The sequence below is a fragment of the Penicillium verrucosum genome, assembly GCF_028828655.1.
Source record: "Penicillium verrucosum strain IBT 35672 chromosome Unknown utg000001l_segment0_segment0, whole genome shotgun sequence".
NCBI classification, from domain to species: Eukaryota; Fungi; Ascomycota; class Eurotiomycetes; order Eurotiales; family Aspergillaceae; genus Penicillium; species Penicillium verrucosum.
In genome coordinates this window covers 10,248,690-10,265,816 of record NW_026643210.1, presented here as the reverse complement: position 1 = coordinate 10,265,816, position 17,127 = coordinate 10,248,690, and the positions used below count along the sequence as shown (strand labels likewise).

General features: G+C 46.9%; 6 protein-coding genes across 6 annotated transcripts; 2 read left to right on the top strand and 4 right to left on the bottom strand.

Moving 5' to 3' along the window:
• N7516_003744 (DUF3712 domain-containing protein) lies at nucleotides 1–2,161 on the top strand (the record flags this gene model as incomplete). Its single annotated transcript, XM_057216464.1, has 7 exons — nucleotides 1–161; nucleotides 211–635; nucleotides 692–706; nucleotides 764–888; nucleotides 943–1,187; nucleotides 1,669–1,745; nucleotides 1,788–2,161. The coding sequence occupies 7 exons, from the start codon at nucleotides 1–3 to the stop codon at nucleotides 2,159–2,161; spliced, it is 1,422 nt and encodes a 473-aa protein (XP_057078347.1).
• A 1,363-nt stretch (nucleotides 2,162–3,524) lies between these two features.
• N7516_003743 (uncharacterized protein) lies at nucleotides 3,525–3,776 on the bottom strand (the record flags this gene model as incomplete). Its single annotated transcript, XM_057216463.1, has 2 exons — nucleotides 3,525–3,668; nucleotides 3,708–3,776. Coding segments are annotated over 2 exons (213 nt in total), but the record flags the coding sequence as incomplete, so codon positions are not given.
• Nucleotides 3,777–5,294: 1,518 nt separating this feature from the next.
• N7516_003742 (uncharacterized protein) lies at nucleotides 5,295–7,092 on the bottom strand (the record flags this gene model as incomplete). The annotated part of the gene is made up of 6 exons (XM_057216462.1): nucleotides 5,295–5,492; nucleotides 5,547–5,632; nucleotides 5,693–5,775; nucleotides 6,008–6,099; nucleotides 6,163–6,203; nucleotides 6,258–7,092. 6 exons carry the CDS (start codon nucleotides 7,090–7,092, stop codon nucleotides 5,295–5,297), a joined length of 1,335 nt encoding a protein of 444 aa, XP_057078345.1.
• A 4,093-nt stretch (nucleotides 7,093–11,185) lies between these two features.
• N7516_003741 (uncharacterized protein) lies at nucleotides 11,186–11,725 on the top strand (the record flags this gene model as incomplete). Its single annotated transcript, XM_057216461.1, has 1 exon — nucleotides 11,186–11,725. The coding sequence occupies one exon, from the start codon at nucleotides 11,186–11,188 to the stop codon at nucleotides 11,723–11,725; it is 540 nt and encodes a 179-aa protein (XP_057078344.1).
• An 82-nt stretch (nucleotides 11,726–11,807) lies between these two features.
• Nucleotides 11,808–14,990, bottom strand: N7516_003740 (ATP-binding mismatch repair protein PMS1; the record flags this gene model as incomplete). The annotated part of the gene is made up of 4 exons (XM_057216460.1): nucleotides 11,808–14,590; nucleotides 14,650–14,736; nucleotides 14,800–14,896; nucleotides 14,952–14,990. 4 exons carry the CDS (start codon nucleotides 14,988–14,990, stop codon nucleotides 11,808–11,810), a joined length of 3,006 nt encoding a protein of 1,001 aa, XP_057078343.1.
• Nucleotides 14,991–15,248: 258 nt separating this feature from the next.
• On the bottom strand, nucleotides 15,249–16,862 carry N7516_003739 (serine incorporator domain-containing protein; the record flags this gene model as incomplete). The annotated part of the gene is made up of 4 exons (XM_057216459.1): nucleotides 15,249–15,965; nucleotides 16,016–16,604; nucleotides 16,659–16,738; nucleotides 16,812–16,862. The coding sequence occupies 4 exons, from the start codon at nucleotides 16,860–16,862 to the stop codon at nucleotides 15,249–15,251; spliced, it is 1,437 nt and encodes a 478-aa protein (XP_057078342.1).
• Between the last annotated feature and the right edge of the window lie 265 nt (nucleotides 16,863–17,127).

The window sequence follows — 17,127 nt, the reverse complement described above, 5'->3', positions numbered from 1 at the left end:
ATGTCAAAATCTGACATCTCAAGTAACTCGGAGGCGGATGAGGCGCTACCGGCCCCAGAAAAGCCGACCTTTTGGGGCCGGTTCAAGGCACATATGAAGATGTTCTGGTGGGCTTATTTGATCGCATTCTGCATCTCTGTCCTCGTCATCATTCTCCCACTGTGAGCTTATTCATGGAAAATTATACTGTCAATATTGACTGTTCTTCAGCTTTTATATCGGGATTCCTAATTTCGCGAGCGACTATATCAACAAGTACGAGTATGACACCGACGGCCTCGAGATAACCAACCCCCGGCCTACTGCCTTTCACATTAAACAAAAGAAAACACTCAAAATCGGAGGTGGGTTCAGTGGCAGTGGTAATATGAATGCATTCAACGCCACATGTCGTCTCAAAGACACCGACGAGATTCTTACAGTATTCCCTGTGCCAAAAATTGCATTTGGCAACGGCGCCACTCTGGAAATAGACGAAGATTTGAATTTATCCTGTGTCGACTGTCTATCGCGATTGACATCTGCGGCTGCATCTAACAAGAGCTCTTCCGTTCTGATCGAAGGTTCACCGGATTTGGAATATGGTGCTCTACCGACTGCTCATTTGAGCATTCATAAAATAATGCACGTGGGTAGTGAGTGAGAGTCCTTTCCCTGTCTACCATGAAATAAACTAACGATGTTGTTATAGGCTATAATGTCACAGGTGAGACATGTAATACTAAATGTCCTACTGGGAGTCACCGTTTCTAAACCTCGACAGACTTCATGAACGCCGAAGGCGCATTCAACGTCACCAAGATAGAACTCCTGGATCCTCCAGTTGATGGATATAACTTCAATGCTACGATCTCCGTGCGCAATCCGAGTCCCTTCATTGTTGAGCTGGTATGTCAATTCGTCCCATACCCTAGGATATATAAGTATGGCTGACACTTTTAGGGGCATGTGACTTTCAATCTCACCTTGGGTGGCTCGGACCTGGGTTGGGTCGATTTGCCCTATCTCTTTCTGGGAAAGTCTATCAGCAGCACTGTGGTCCTCGGGTCAGTTGACAAAGAAATGTTGATTCACGAGGCCATTACTGGTGACGATGATGTTGGCACGGTGACTATTGGCGTTCATGGGAGAAGCTGTTCTTTCAAGGGTGTCGATATCCCTTACCTCACAGCAGCTGTTAGGGCTATGTCTGCGTCGGCAAGAATCAATCTATTAGAATACGCATCAAGTCTATTTTCTTGATGTAATAAAGATACGGTTGAATGGCTGTAAGTATCTCATAAATAATATTTTGAGAGGATGAGATGATCATGCTATGAGCCAAGCTATGAAACTTGGTATTTGTAGATAGGGCATTTCCACCGTAAGTGACAGAGACACAGTGAACTGAAACTAGTCGACAAACACATAAAAATGGGGGAAAGATGTACCGATTCTCTGCTTTCATCAAAAGATTCCTACCAAATATGTGAACAAAATCAAAGGAATTATAAAGGTCAAAGCCCAAAGACATGTTCTTTACCTGTTCAAACCACAAAGAATGAATGGTACCCCTGAAATAGAGAAAGCACAAAAATGAAATCTTTGTGACTCTTATTGTTTCTTCTATGTTATTATCCTCTTGAATTCCAGCAATCAGGTTTCCCTCAACAGACATTGTATGAATAGACTTGATCCCGCATTCTCGAAAACTATCAACTTTGTTCGAAGGGTCTTCATCAGCTACAGTCCAATCCCCTCCTTAGGTTTGTTATAGTACCCATTTGTCATTATGCTAATCCCCGCAGGAAATGCCGAACACCAATTTCTGCACACACGGGATCAGTTCGTAGCTAAAATGCAGATCGAGATTGATGTCCTTACAAGTCGCCAGAAGATCTCGCCCTTTCGCCTGATGCTGGCTGTGGAAAACCTCACCGACCTTATTGACCAATTACGTGTTGTTGAACGAGCTAGTACCACTATGTACAAGGCAATGCCACGGTGCCGTACTGTGCGAGATAGACCTGGCTACTACGGGCATAATTGTGCATTCCTAGCAAAGACTCACAAGCTTCAGCCCCATTTGGTTGTGCTTAGGGATAACCTCATGTCTCAATATGCCAACCAGCATTGGATTGCCCGTCAGATTGACGCTGTGGACCGGTACTTGGACCTTTAAATATATGCCAATTCATTAGTTCAAAAAGAATATCTGAAAGACACCACGTGCCCTTGTAAACTGTTTACTATTCTTATATCTATATCTCACCACTTTTAGAAAGGTCTACTAGCTCTCTGCTCCTAAGTATAAGGATGGAGTTATTTTCATACTTATAAAATCACCTAAAAAAGGGGTGATATATAAATTCATATAGTGTAAATAACATTTTTGCCTGTTAGAGATGATTAGCTGGCACAGCGAGCAGGGTACCTTACTTATTAAGGCCTCTATAATGGCAATTCAAGTATCTTCATTTCTCTGGAAGTCTTAATTCAGGCATTAATACCCGAACATGGGGGATTTGTCGCATGGCACCTATTCCCCTGCGTAAGTAGGCATTGTTTTGATCTCGACCAGGAAACCGTCCTAGTGAATGCCAAATGTCGGAGGTTTGCGGTGCTGAACAACAGTACAAAAGGTTCAAGTACACCTATCCTCTCTGGGAAGCTCGGCTATTTAAATTCTAGGTATAGATCCTAGCACAGCTCGTTTTGAACCTCGCTTCCTTTTCCCGATCCTCGTCAAAATAGATTCGTAGCAACGGCTTTAACTCCGTACAGAACTTCGCGAAGAGCTTCGTTTATAGTTCCCTACCACAATCAACAACCCTCGGCGGCAAATTTAGCAACTCCAGCAAGCTTCTTTGTCCTCTCGTTCCTCCCCCGTTCGAAACGACTAAAGCCCTCTCCCCGATGTCCCGAGAAGTTCATAGACCAACCAGTTAAGAACGACACGTGGGATGCCTCTATCTCAATTCAACTTGGTTCTCTTAATCTAGAACAAGTGGCTATTACCAAACTTTTTGTGCCGTCTAGGGATTAGATGGATTTTTTTTTTCGTGGGATTATAACACGATCCTGCCTTTATCACATGCTACCACATACGTACATTGTCATATGCTATTTGCTCTTTCCAATTTGGGTTGTTTGCAATGTTTACATACGTGGGTTAGCTCTTACTATGTACGTATTTAATCCTCTCACTGTACTTTCCTAGTTTGAATGTACTAACTAGTTATATATCTAGGGTTAAGAATGCCTCCTTATAGTGGCTCATTCTTTCTCATCCTCCACCTCTTCCTCCGCTTCCTCCTTCACCTCTTCCTCCACTTCTCCTCTTGTTAGTCCTCATCCACGTATAATGTCAAAATCCGACCCACTTATATCAATTAGGTGCCATGGTCTAGTGGTATGACGACACATTGTGGTTAGTTCGAACCTGTGTTAGCCCCGGTTCGATTCCGGGTGGCGCCAATTTTTTTTCGCCGATGATTCTTGATTCTTTCTTTATTTAAAGGGTTGACTACTAATAGCTTGTGATTCTACGAATAGCTCAATTTCTCATCTAATAGGTGCCATGGTCTAGTGGTATGACGACACATTGTGGTTGATTTAATCTGTGTTAGCCCCGGTTCGATTCCGGGTGGCGCCATTCTTTTCTCTGTTTTTGCGGACGACCCTTCGGTCTTCACAGAGATTAAACTACATACGACCGACATACAGACCGTACGAGACACGGCCCAAGTGTACTGCACGAACCGAGATTCGAGACCGCACCAGTAGCCCGCGCGGCGGGCTATGCCAACGCAACAAGTAGGATTGCCCCAACGGACGGGTAGAAGCGCCAGTCGCGCTCGTCGAGCGGTATCCCAGCGTACGCGAGACGCAATAGTCCGGAGCCGACATGAGATAGAGGCCGACGGTGATGGTGATGGTGCAGAGGACTAACCGGCATAGGCATCGTTGCCGGGAGTTTGTCGCAGTGGTGGAGGCTAGAGCTCTCAATAGCCCACAAATGGGTCCAAGCCATGGGCTATGGGCTTAGTCTTCAAAAGCCCAGCCCAACCCACAGCCCATTAATGGGCGTCAAAGCCCATCAAAAGCCCCATAAATACAGTCTTGGCACGTATAGAGTAGCTGATTAAGAGCTGGATTTTACGTATATACATACCAACCTATATATCCAGTTTCATCATATTATCATAGTATGGAGTAGAAATTTAGTAGGTATTATAGTGATTCTAGTATTATAATATCAGATTTCATACAAAATTTCGTACAACATCACCCTAAAAGGATCAAATTTGACCACGAATTCGTACGTAGAAGGATTACTACGTATTAGTATATAGAGATATATATATATATATATATATATATTAGGTCTGTACTTGGTTGCTAATTGTAGTAGCAAATTCTACCTACTATATAATTCCCTAATAAAAGCAAGTACCTCTTGTAAAAAGTGAAGCTTTATGAAAATCAACTTTGCATCTTCAAACCGTCTTTTGAGTTAATTTATAAGCTTATAAGAAGAACCTTGGAAGGTTTCTATATATAGCTTCATGTATCGCTCAGATGGTAGTTTGAATACCAAAGAAAACCAGAGAAAATAGTACATTAATTATGCAGCTACAATAAATTGGGGGTAGCCCAGCATCCGAACCTCCATGACTTCCCAACTCATCAGCTGGGCCCCCCTGATGGCCGTCCTCGGGGGTCAGTCCATAGCCATAATTTACAAAGGGTTCAAATGCGGACAGGATGTAATTCACCACAGACCATGCACCCAAGCCACGGATGCCGTCGAGATGTGCTGTACGACGGAGGGGCTTACTGCCGGTGCTGCTGTGGTACTGCAGAAAGGTTGGAAGTAGCAATGCTTGCACAGCGCGGAGCAGCCGTTTGAGCCCACGTGGCAGGGTTGGACACGCTTTCTGATGAGGGTGAGCGGTGAATGACCATGTTCAATCTGAACAAGGCGTGGGATCCCCTAGTCTAAATCATTGGGGTCCGGGAGACCGAGTTATATCAGAAGGGGGATTAGGGCTATGCAAGTCCGTAATACAATACAATACAATACAACAGGCAAATAAAGGTGAAAACAGTCCACGGGTATATATTGATATGTAATTCTCATACATCACGCCTGAAATCCCTCCATGGCGGCTTCCGCCACCCCACGCCAATTCAATACATTATTCTTTTGTGAAGCAGACAGCCATGAGGCACTTGAGAAGTCTAAATCTAAAACCAAATGAATTCTAAGAACATACAAAGGACCCGACGATCTACCTCTCACGACTTTAGTCTCATACCTCGATGTGTGCGGTCTCGATCATTGGCTTTTCATTCCCCCCAGTATCCAAAGTTCGATGGTGCCCGGGGAGAACGGGATAACCTCTAGTTGCCCAAACTCCTCCAGTAATTCCACCTCTCGAGAAGAGGTGATCGACATCCTCCAGTTCCAGGCCTTTGGTCTCGGGGAAGAAGAAAAAGACCATCGGAATCTTAGTCCAGTCAGCATCATAAAACATAAAATCGGGTTCAGAATCTGGTCATACCCAGGCAAAGCAGAAGCAGGCGAAGATGATAAATGTTTTCCATCCAATATTGTCAATCGCGGTTGGCGTAATCTGGACGACAATGACTTAGAGGGTTAGCGACGCCATTTAGTTAGTTACTTCGTATGAAAGACCAGTCGACTTACAAACACAAATCCAATTGACGAAGCCACCAAAAGCTTGAGCTCTAGCCCGAATACGAGTAGTCGAGATCTCAGAAGGATAGAACCTTGTTAATTGTTAGCAGTGGCACATAAACACGGCAAAGATAGGAAAGACCAACCAGGGAACTGGCAGATAACCAATGCCAAGGAACAGCTGGAAGATAAAGACAAACACTGTAGCTGCATATGCACATGGCACAGTGCCGATTGATAACAGAATAGCAGTCATCACGAAACAGAAACAGAGACCAGCGGCGGACACCATGAGTGATACCCGCCGACCGAATTTATCCATACTCCACAAGGGGATAACGGAGCCAACAAGGTATGCGAGAGATGGTGCAGCCGCCGAGAACCAACGATAGGTTGCGAGATAGATTCATAGCATTCTGTTTTTAAATTGTTATTAGTTTAGTTGTTCTTTTCGGCTTGGGAGAGGCATAGGAGCATACCTGGTAGACAATGGGGGCATAGTAGTTGATCATGTTAGAGCCTAAGATAAGTTAATATGTCAATTTCCTACAGCACCTGAATCGGTATTGCCCACCTGTAAACTGCTGCTGGATATTGACAACAGCAGCCAAGATCATGCGTCGAAGATTTCCCATCTGGCCACCCGACCATAGCTCCTTGTACTTGAAGGGTCCGCCAGCAGACTCAATCTCGATAGACGATTCGATTTGACGACGTAGAAGGACAACCTCCGGACTAGACTCATCAGCGGGCTGATCTAGTTGTAACCGTGCCAGGACCGACGCTGCCTCGTCACTGCGATCTTGTTCACACAGCCAGCGTGGGGAATCGGGCAGAGGAATCATCTGCAAAACTAGGCAGATGGCAAAGAAAGCCTGGAAACTGATTGGGAACCGCCACTGAACGGGTGTATCTACGAAGCTCAGTCCATAGTCCAGCCAGTATGCAATGCAGAGACCGAGAATTGTAACGGTGCCTTGAGCAGAGAGCAACATTCCACGCTGCTCTGGACGAGCTAGCTCGGATTGATATGCAGGAACAGTACTGCTGTTGATTCCGTTACCAAGGCCAGTCACAATTCGACCAACGAGGAATTGAGGGACGGTATAGGAGCTGCCGAGGATGATTGTCCCTATGATCATGATCGAACCACCGGCGATAATCATCTTGCGGCGACCGAATTTGTGTCCAATGACGAGACTGAGGAGACAGCCGACCGCACAGCCGATATCGTAGATTGAAGTAAGGAGACCCTGCATCGTGCTGTCGGGATTGTTGAATGTTTGCCCAAATTGATTGTTCGCGCCAATTAAGCCGCTCATGACGCCTTGGTCATATCCCAGGAGGAGAAAGGCCTGACAGCTTGCAGCTGTCACAGCCCAGTGTAGGTATCTTCCGCGCAGGATCATACTGTGCTTAGTCCGTTGGGGAAACTGGACAGACGCTGAGATCCGGGGCCCCAGGTCCTTTTCTCCATGTATTCAACCATTTCACTCCCATAGCATCTCGGTTCAATCTTGTCCGACAAGGATTGGCTGTTCGGTTTAATGCAACCCGGGGCCGTCATTGATATTCACCCGCGGGACGAAACAGGACTAGCGCAGTGTTTTCCCCGCGGGGTCTTCCCCACATGCCAACGAATCCTTACTCGGTTGGAGGGACAATGGATAGTCTAAGCAACGCCATTGACGCCTTATTATGAGATCCTGAGTTTCAGAGATTCGAAGACTCAGTGGCGTTGTTAATACCCTATCGGGATAGCTCAGCTTGAAAGGTCCCTCGATGCATGTTCTTCTTCTTTTTAGAACAGCTCACATTAACGTATACGCAAACGAGATTTACAACAATGTTGTATATACCTGGTATATACTTAAGGTTGGGATATTAAAGGCCTAAACTATATATACAGACGACTTCTATATGTATAGGGGATTGGCACAGGGACCCCCTTTATAACAATAGTTGATTGACCACTTATGCGACCTTGTCGTGTCTTTTTGGTCTTTTTAGATTTATTCTCGGATAGATGTCTTCTTAGGATGTGTTGGAAGCAGTAAAAGGCATCAGCAGGACACCCATCGTTCACAAAGTCAACCAGCGGGAACCCTTTCAGCGCTCGACACTAGTGCCTTCGAGCCCAACGTCTTGTTAGACCCACATCACAATCAGAATCGCTACCAGCTAAAACCGGCAAGGCGACAACAGACAACACGACAATCGTCTAAGAATCCCCAACCGAACCTCGCACGTTTGATAGTGCAAGAGACTTTTTATGTTTACACATGGATTATAGTTTAACCCGAGCTAAAATTGAAGGTAAAAAAAGCATTGGCGCCACCCGGAATCGAACCGGGGCTAACACAGATCAATACACCACAATGTGTCGTCATACCACTAGACCATGGCACCTATTAGATGTAAGAAATTAGCTAGGTATGGTATTATGAATTAGAACGGTTAAACCCCTATGAAAATCGAAAGATTGAAGGGTCGTCTATGTTGTAGGTGAAAAAAAAGAATGGCGCCACCCGGAATCGAACCGGGGCTAACACAGATTAAATCAACCACAATGTGTCGTCATACCACTAGACCATGGCACCTGTTTGACGATAACAAATTCATAATTTTGCTTTATCAACTAATCCTCCAATATGCCCTTATCTTTCCGCTTCCAGTATAATTCCGAAGCTATACATATCTTCCGGCGTACGGACATTGTCCTTCCCGCACTCCTGTTCTGAGAGAAGTAGTAGCTTTTTCGGGAGAGATAAGGCTTCATGTTTGGAACCATTCCCCTTATCACTTGTCACGGCTTTTTGAAAAAGTATATGAGCGTAGCCTGGCTGGTAGAGTCGAGAAATTCTGGTATTAGGAGCGGCCGCTCAACAAGCTGGTAGGGTATGCCTTTGTTGCAAACTCGACTGGCTGGTCGCCTTTGCCTTCCCACAACAGCACATACGACATGTTATTGTAGTACTTGGCGTACTCATACGCGAGATCTTTATAATCTTGATGAACCCAACTCTGGTATTGCTCCATGCACTGCCGCAGGATCTTCCTCACACCCTCAAAGTCATTGAGCTGTTATTTATATGTTATTCAGACCCATATCCAGTGTCCAGCGCTAGGCTGGCAGTTGCCCATTTGCCAGCCCCCCGCCCCCCAAGAATGAACAAAGCATGAACAAAGCGGCAGGCTTCCACTCGGGTGAAAGTCGGATTTTTGCTCCCCTCAATACAGTCCTGACGCCCGAGCCTGTCGAAATTACTCAACCTTGAGAGTGTTACCACTCTCTTCGGTGTAATGTGCAATATACCATTTTCAGCCAGACCGCCACTAGCTTAATAAATTGCACTGGGTTGTTCAGGGCTGCCTCAACAGATGAGCTTCAGGCCATTTCCATTTTTTACATGTGGTCATCTTGGAAATACCTTCTGACCGCCATTCCTGTCTTGTTTATGGTCCTATCAACGCGTAGCTTGGGCAGAGGGCAGCCCTTCTTTCAGATTCGGAACAATTATTGCCAGTTGCATCCACTTTATCTCTTCTACGTCGTCCAAGTGAGTCTAACTATCGCAGCATCCTGAATAGCCTTCAGGATGGTGGAACTCCCCGCACGACTGGATACCGCCGGTGGGTATTTAGCCGCAGAACCTGGGGTATACCGATAGACCCATGGCCGAGATGCCCATGGCGTCACATCAATATCTGATATTTCCTACGGCCTCGGGCATGAATCCACGCACCCCTTCGAATCGAACTTCTTCCCTGCCTCGCCGTATAATATGAGCGAGAGTAGGAAAGAAAAAAATAAAAAAGAATGGCGCCACCCGGAATCGAACCGGGGCTAACACAGAATTAAAGTAACCACAATGTGTCGTCATACCACTAGACCATGGCACCTATCGGATAGCAGGATTTAGTGATTTGTGGTATTATAAGTTACTGCAGTATAATCCCAATTGAAATAGAAAGGAAAAAAACAATGGCGCCACCCGGAATCGAACCGGGGCTAACACAGATTTGAAGCAACCACAATGTGTCGTCATACCACTAGACCATGGCACCCGTTTGATATAAGTGGGTCACTTTTTGGTTAGATCAAGTAAGGACATACCTAGGTATTGTCTTTCCTACATATACTCCGTACTCCATAGTTAGGTACATACGACGTTAGAAAACTCTGTGTTGTATGTTAAGTTTGAGGCTCTCGACATTGATATAATTGGCTGACTAATTCTCTACACTCTCCAGGGCTCTCCCTAAAAAGCATCCGCGATGAGGGAAGCGCAGCCTTACCCAAGAAAACGAAGTGTTGATGGTAGTTGTTAAAACAAACAGAAGGCATCCAAGATGACGACTAGCACTCGAACGTATCACTTATAATACTGAAGGTCAGGCTAGGGAGAATACAACATTCTTCAAATGTCTTATAAGGATGTTGCCTACGGAATAGGCACGAATCGAATGCAGCTAACTTGTACTATTTATAAGTGTCTAAGCGTTATTGTTCTGGTTTGTACCTACCAAGGCCTAATATGACATTATTATACAAATTCCTCCGATGCTGTATAGTATATTACTTGTAATAGCAAGTTACCCTAAAAGCTAGACATGGCGCACTTAAGTACGGCTGACCATAATGCAAATTTGGATTCGCTGGCAGGGATTTAGGACCAGCTCTGGGGGCATATTCTGTTGTTGTTGCAGTTAGCTGTGAGGAGTACTAACAGCGTGGTCTGTGGATAGCGAATTGAGATGCGGGGTATTGTAGGTGAGTGGCCTAGCTGGTTGACGTCTTATAGAGAGAAGCGTAGGCGACGGGTAGTCACGATAAAGCGCTTCAAATAGAGAGGCGCTTAGAGATTAACGATAAAGAGATTAACGATAATTCTAGTAGAGATACCTATGGAACGTAAAGAGGGACATTAAATAGACTCTGTGATCTGTCTTCTATGCTATGCGCGCTATATGTAATCTGGAATGCAATTTCCCAGCTATTTAGGCCAAGGCATACTTTCCCTTCCTCTTGGGCTGTTTTTAAATCTGATCGGGGGGTATCTAAAGCTTAGGCCTAGCAAGTCTCTTAGCCCAGAAAAGGAATGGAGGTATAAATCTGGACTTGGTAGAACTATATACAACGGGAACATATATTTCAATCAATTTGCGTGATTAAGCCCAGCATACCGATATCCGAGAAACAAATCAAATATATACCTCCTCACAAGCCAAGAAAAACAAAGAGGCGAAAAGCTCCAGTCTTCAAAATAAAGACATTGATCGACAAATCTCCATGACTTAGGGCGGGGAACAGATGCCAGCAGAGATGACATGTGCCAGGTGGGGTCGATCTTTTACAGCTTTCGTATATCAGTAACCAGATCCAGATATCCAAAACACAAAATACAAAGAGAACTAGAGAACCCTAACGAACTACATATCTACATCATCTCTCAAGATCATAGTCAACAAAACCACCTGCAAAATCCCAAATAAACAACCATGGACCCCACCCGGCAAGCGAACCCAAACCCAAACCCAACCGCAGACCCAGCGAACACAACAGATGACCAACAACAAAAAGAAGCCCTGGCAGCCTTTACCGCAACACTCCACTCAGTTGGAACAAACCTCGAAGCGCCGCTTCGCGACCGCGCAGCAAACATCCAATCCAACGCAGCAGCGCTGGAAAGACAAGAAGCCGAGCTAGCAGAGAATACACAGCGACTAGCACGACAGAATCAGCAGTGGGTTGGATTCGCGGATGAGACGCGCGAGGGGTTAAAGGAGATCGGGGATGTGCAAAATTGGGCAGAGATGATTGAGCGTGATTTGCTGGCCTTGGAGGATATGATGGATGTTGTTGAGAACGGTCATGGGGAACATGGGAGTGAGGATGGTGATGACCAGAGGGATAGTGATACGGATCTGAATGGGGCTTTTGAGAATGGCACTGTAAATGGGCAAAATGGATATGTTGATGTTGATGCTAATGGGAAGAAAGTGGATCAGTCGGCGAAAGGGTGGTTGAAATGGTGGTGATGGGGTTCATGTCTTTATTCATTTGATTTGTTTTACATATATATCACGCACAGGGTATCGTTGTGAACTACTCCTCGTCTTCTTATTCTTCCTCCTCTTCATCATCTTCATCTCCTTCCAAGTATTGTTTCCAAGGGTCGAGTCTTTCGGTTTCCTGAAATTCATTCCATTCATCCCATTGGCCCAAACTCATCAAGTGTCGCATCGTCGGCCGACCATGGGGACAGTTCCACGGTTTATCGATAGTACCCATGTTCTGAACGACTCGTTCCATCTGACGGCTTGTCAAGGTCTTCCCGACCATGATACTTGAGCGACAAGCGCGCATAGCAAACATTTTGCGCACTTTGCCTGGCCGTGGTACTGATAGTCCATCCGAGGTTGAAATTGACTCCGACAGCAGCACAATCAATTCCTCCAGATCTCTTACGCCGAATACCACCTCCTTGCTCAGGGGTAATGAGACTAGTTGACATCGACGACCGATAGGCTCATCGCCGCTTTCGTCGACAGTCACGAGGAAACCGTTTTTCTCAAGAGCGGCGCGGTTCTCAAGGACAACCTCTTCTTCAACGGCAGTGAGATCAAGGCGTTGCGGACGGACGAGTCGCTGGTTTTGCACCACGGTTTCAGCTTGCAGGCGCTCGAAGTTGAATTTCTCATCAGAAGCATGCTGGTCGATGATGAAAAGCTCATCGTGGTCTTCTCCTGGACGGACTGCAATGATGAAGCCCAAGTTGAACTGGCCGATGATACGCATCTGGGCGAAATCGTTCTTGCTTACAGTCAAGGAAAGCTTGTCCTCGGCGGTTTTCTCCCCAAGGTCAGTGGCTTCATCTTGCGTTTTCTTGGTCCCCGCTTGCATGGTCTTTTGCAATGCGATGAGTTGAGACTGGATACGTGAAATAGACCCATCTACCTTGCCGATAAGTTGTGTAGTCGCCTCGCGATGCGCAGCGCCCTTGCTCATCTTCTTTGCACGATTCGCATTGTTTTCCTGGGGAAGCACAGCAGTCTCCTCGGCTTCGTCGATGAGCCGTTGAACTATAGCTTCTTCCTGCGCCTTCTTCTGAGCTTCGTCGAGATTCTCATCTGCGGCAGGTACCTCGGTGTTTCCGGTTTCTGATTGAGCCCCACCTTGGTCCGGAGCATACTCGGCATCCTCGGGCGGAGGAGAGCCCTCATCTTCGGGCTCTTGCTCAGTGCCTTGTGTATCCTCGATTTCGCTTGAAATGTCATCTTGATCCTCTTCAACCTGGTCATCCTCACTAGCAGAAGTCTCTTCGTCTTCTTTATCATCCAGCTGCGATCCAGGTGCCGCAAAAGATTTCATATGTTGACCAAATATGTTAGGCCGTGATGGTGTGTGTATCCGTCTCTTTCGCCGAGGCGGCTCCCCCATTAGAGGTGGATCTTCCGGGACTCGTTTTCGTGGGGGACCACTACCGACCATGGAAGTTATAGTTCGGTTACCAATAGTGATGGTGGCTAGTTCGGCGGGTTCGCGCCGCGGACGCATTCTATCGAAGGCATTTTGGACAATGCTAGGGATTTCTTCTAGGTCTCCACGAACGCGAGATGGAGTCTCGTCAGGAGCTGATGGATGGGACGAGGGTTCGTGGGAGATAGAGGTTGACTCGGGCCCCTCCTGGGAAGTTTGTCGCACAAAAAGCTCATCGTCGGAGATTGCCTCAGCAGGCGTTTCTACCTCAGTTGGAGCTGGCGTCGACATCGCAGAGCGACTGGTTGCAGCGCGGGGTGTTCTCATCGATCGAGCGGGAGATGGCGTAGCTTGCACACTTCCCACGCTCGCTTGTGAGCTCGCGAAACGCTGAATTGCACTCTGTTGACTCGTCCCCGGGGTCTCTACTAAGCTTTCTTTCGTCCGATCTTGGCTTGGACTTCTAAGCCCACTGCTTTCGCTCAGCTCTCGAGCAGTGACGAACCCTGGAAGCGATGCTAGTGGTTGCTGCTTTGGCAAAGGCTTTGATTTAACCGATGACTGCGGCACAGTTTGATCCGCATCCTCGAAGAGCTGCGAAAGAGAAACTTTGAGAGATTCAATCATAGCCCCCGCATCATGAAGTAGAATCTGGCGCTTATCAGGCGAAACATTGACATCGTAAGCGTTTGTATCCATCTGAAAGTCCGCAAAGATAAACGCCGACTGCGAGACGTTGAACGACTTGTAAACCTCATTAAACGCCTTCTGAATCTGCGGTAGGCCACATGGCCGCGAGTTGACAAAGAACATCTGACGATCCGGAGTCTGACGGCCCTCGCCGAATACAGGACGTGAGATATGGCCTCGCACCTGAATTTTACTCAGTTGATCATCGCCAGCCCGTTTCGAAGCCGCGGCAGGCTCAAACTCCAGATCTAGATCAAGGGATATCAGAGCGGATAGTGTCTTCGCGCCATAGACATTGGCAATATTCTCCTTGGTTGTCTTATTTCCATTTGTAGAAAAGATTACCACGTTCCGTGTCTTGCCCACTGTGTTTCTGACGCTGAATCGGACTCCAGTGCTAATGCATGCATAGGCATGCAGCAGATTCAGAACCTTCCCATATTCCCGCTTGATGTTCTTCTCCAATTCTCGTCGACGTACTGGAAGCCGCTTGAAAATGCCTTCTACCGATGCGGTCGTTCCTTTCTGCCCAGCAACGATCTGTATCTTTCTGAGTTTCCCGGATTGTTCAAAATCGAGTCGATTCGCGCGAGGAACCTGCTTTTCTTGTGCTGTGACGATGTGGAAGTCGGCCAACGCGCAGAGTGAGGATATCGCCTCGCCGCGGAAACCGAAGGTGTGCAGGCTCGAGAGGTCATCGTATGACGATAATTTGGAAGTATAGTGTTTCAATGCTGAGAAAAAGAGAAAATCAGTTTGAGCGCAATGTACCAAGGGAGAAGGATCAACTCACCGACGTTCTCATAGTTCTCCGGCGATATCCCGCCGCCGTTATCTTGGACTTCAATCAGGTCCAGTCCATTATTTTTAAATCGAACCTCTGAAACCCACGAAATCATCAGAAAATATGTCACCAACCATACCCAGAAAGTTATTCACCCACCGATCGTCGTTGCACAGGCATCCAGACTGTTTTCAACAAGCTCTTTAGCGACGGAGCACAAGTCAACGATGACTTGACCCGATTGGATTTGGTGTACCTGATTAATGCACTGGTCAGATCAAGACTTCGTGGGTAGACATCGGATATCATACAGAGCGGGCCTCGATGGCTTGGATTGTCGCCATCTTCATCCCATGATGTCTGCGGAAGACAAATCGGCACGCGTCTCACTTAACGCGTGGGTTTGCCAAGACCGGGCCGGTTGGATATGACAGCTCTATACATTCGATGAGCCCTTATTCTATTTTATCCAAGGCTTTATTTGCACTACAAGAATGTGGATATGTTTATTTAATTGTTCAACACTGCAATTACAGATATAAATCAAAACGACAATCAGGAGCAACCTATCGCTGTTAACGCGCAAAATCAATCCCAAGAAAAAAAAACTAATAAACACCAAAGCGATCCGGTAGCATAACAGGCGCGACCAGAGTCCATAGATAGATAGCATAGCAAATCCAAGCGCTGACAATCTTCACCCAGCTGGCCCAGTATGTGCGGCCCACCGGTGCGAAATCTGTCGTGGTCTCCAGCGTCAGTCCCTGGACTAACAAAGTGGCCACCCATGTCGTGGCGAGGAAGAAGATGATGTGGAAGAGCGAGTAATTATATTGGGTTGAGCCACGCTCGTCGTCCTTCGCGGTGTCGTAGTCATCCTCGTCATCACTATCATCCAGGGCACTGGCAGGAAGACTGCCGCTCTCGACAGCAGCCCGGAGAGCTTCAGCGCGCATCTCCCGACGGACGTTTGGTTGCTGAGTCACCAAACCGTGCTCGTTGTCATCTGTACCCAGCTGGATATAGTTGTGACCGCCCTTCGACCCCAAGGCAATTCCTTGGGTGGCAGCGCGTGTGGTGGTGTATGCGATGGTCAGCATAGTGACAATCGCACCGATAATGATAGTGGCAGTCCTGCGTCCGCGGGACCGAATGAGGGGGTTGCAATTATTGTCATCAGGTTCCATTGAAACGGCAGACATGGTGAGGTAGGTGCAGTAGACAGTGACCATTGCAGCTTGAGCCAGCCCTGCGCGAGAGTTCGATTCTTGCACTGCCGGTTGAACAGAAACGAAAGAGATGATCAAAAACACGACCAGGTTAATCTGTGACGAGTCAGTTGGGCAACAAGATTCGTGGTATGGGGGATACATACGGTGATAGCAGCCTGGTTCATAGAGCAGCCGCTTTTCGCGAAAAAGATGTACATCAGGATGGTCATGGCGAAAGATGCCAAGTACATGCCGAGGGTCGAACCAATAAGCAGACCGCGCCATACACGAGAGTCGCTGTCTTCGATCTTCTGCAGACATAGCTCCGCCCACGAGTGCGCAAGGTCCACCAAAAGGATCAAACCCAAAAGCAGAAAGAGCATGGCGCAGAAGAATGCGATATAATTGCCATAGACGAAGAAGAAGGGTTCGGGGATAAAGAAGGACATGACGACAAAGGCCACCCAGAGGATGACTTTCGGACCCCAAAATCCATTCTGGAGAGCGGCGCGAGTATCTTTCGAGCTTTTAACCCCGAGAAGCAAAAGGGCGAGGATCAAATGGAAGAGACCGAGGGCAAAGTTGATACGATGGACCGCGACCCAGCCGTGACATTCCTTCCCGTCGCATCGAATCTCCATGTAATCTAGGGTCAAATTTTGCAACTTTTTTAGAGCCCATGGTGTGAGCATAATCCAGGAGATTATGGAATTGATCAAAAGGATGAAGGCATAGGCTATTCTCGTCGCCATACTGTTGTCTTTGTTAGTCCGAGGTTCTCCGCACTAGGCAGCTGATAAGTGGTACCTGTTTTGAAACTTTCCGCAGGCGCTGCAGACCGCAGAACATGTCGCTGCTCCACAGCATGATGTTGCGACTGTCAATAGCTGTTGGGGAGGCGAATCAAGTTAGCCAACTGTGTAACGAGCGTGAACTGGAGATTGGTAGACGACAACGTACTGTACCAACACTTGGCACGGCCATGAGCGGAATGGAAAGGAGGGCACCCATCTTGGGAGTGCAGATATCGTAAAGCCCACTGTTCTGGTTCTAATATAAAACCTTGGAAGTGAGTCTAGATCCAGAATCGATGAGAGTGTGGAGAGAGGCAAGTGATCAGAATTGAAGATCATCTGAGGCCGCCTCCGTCATGAGTGTTACATAATATCTCCAAATAGATATCACGTGTCGAGTCTCTTTTGGCCTTCCCATTTGGGATTAGCCTCTCCACCCCCACCATGATTCTTTTTCATAGCACTGAAGGAACTATACAAAG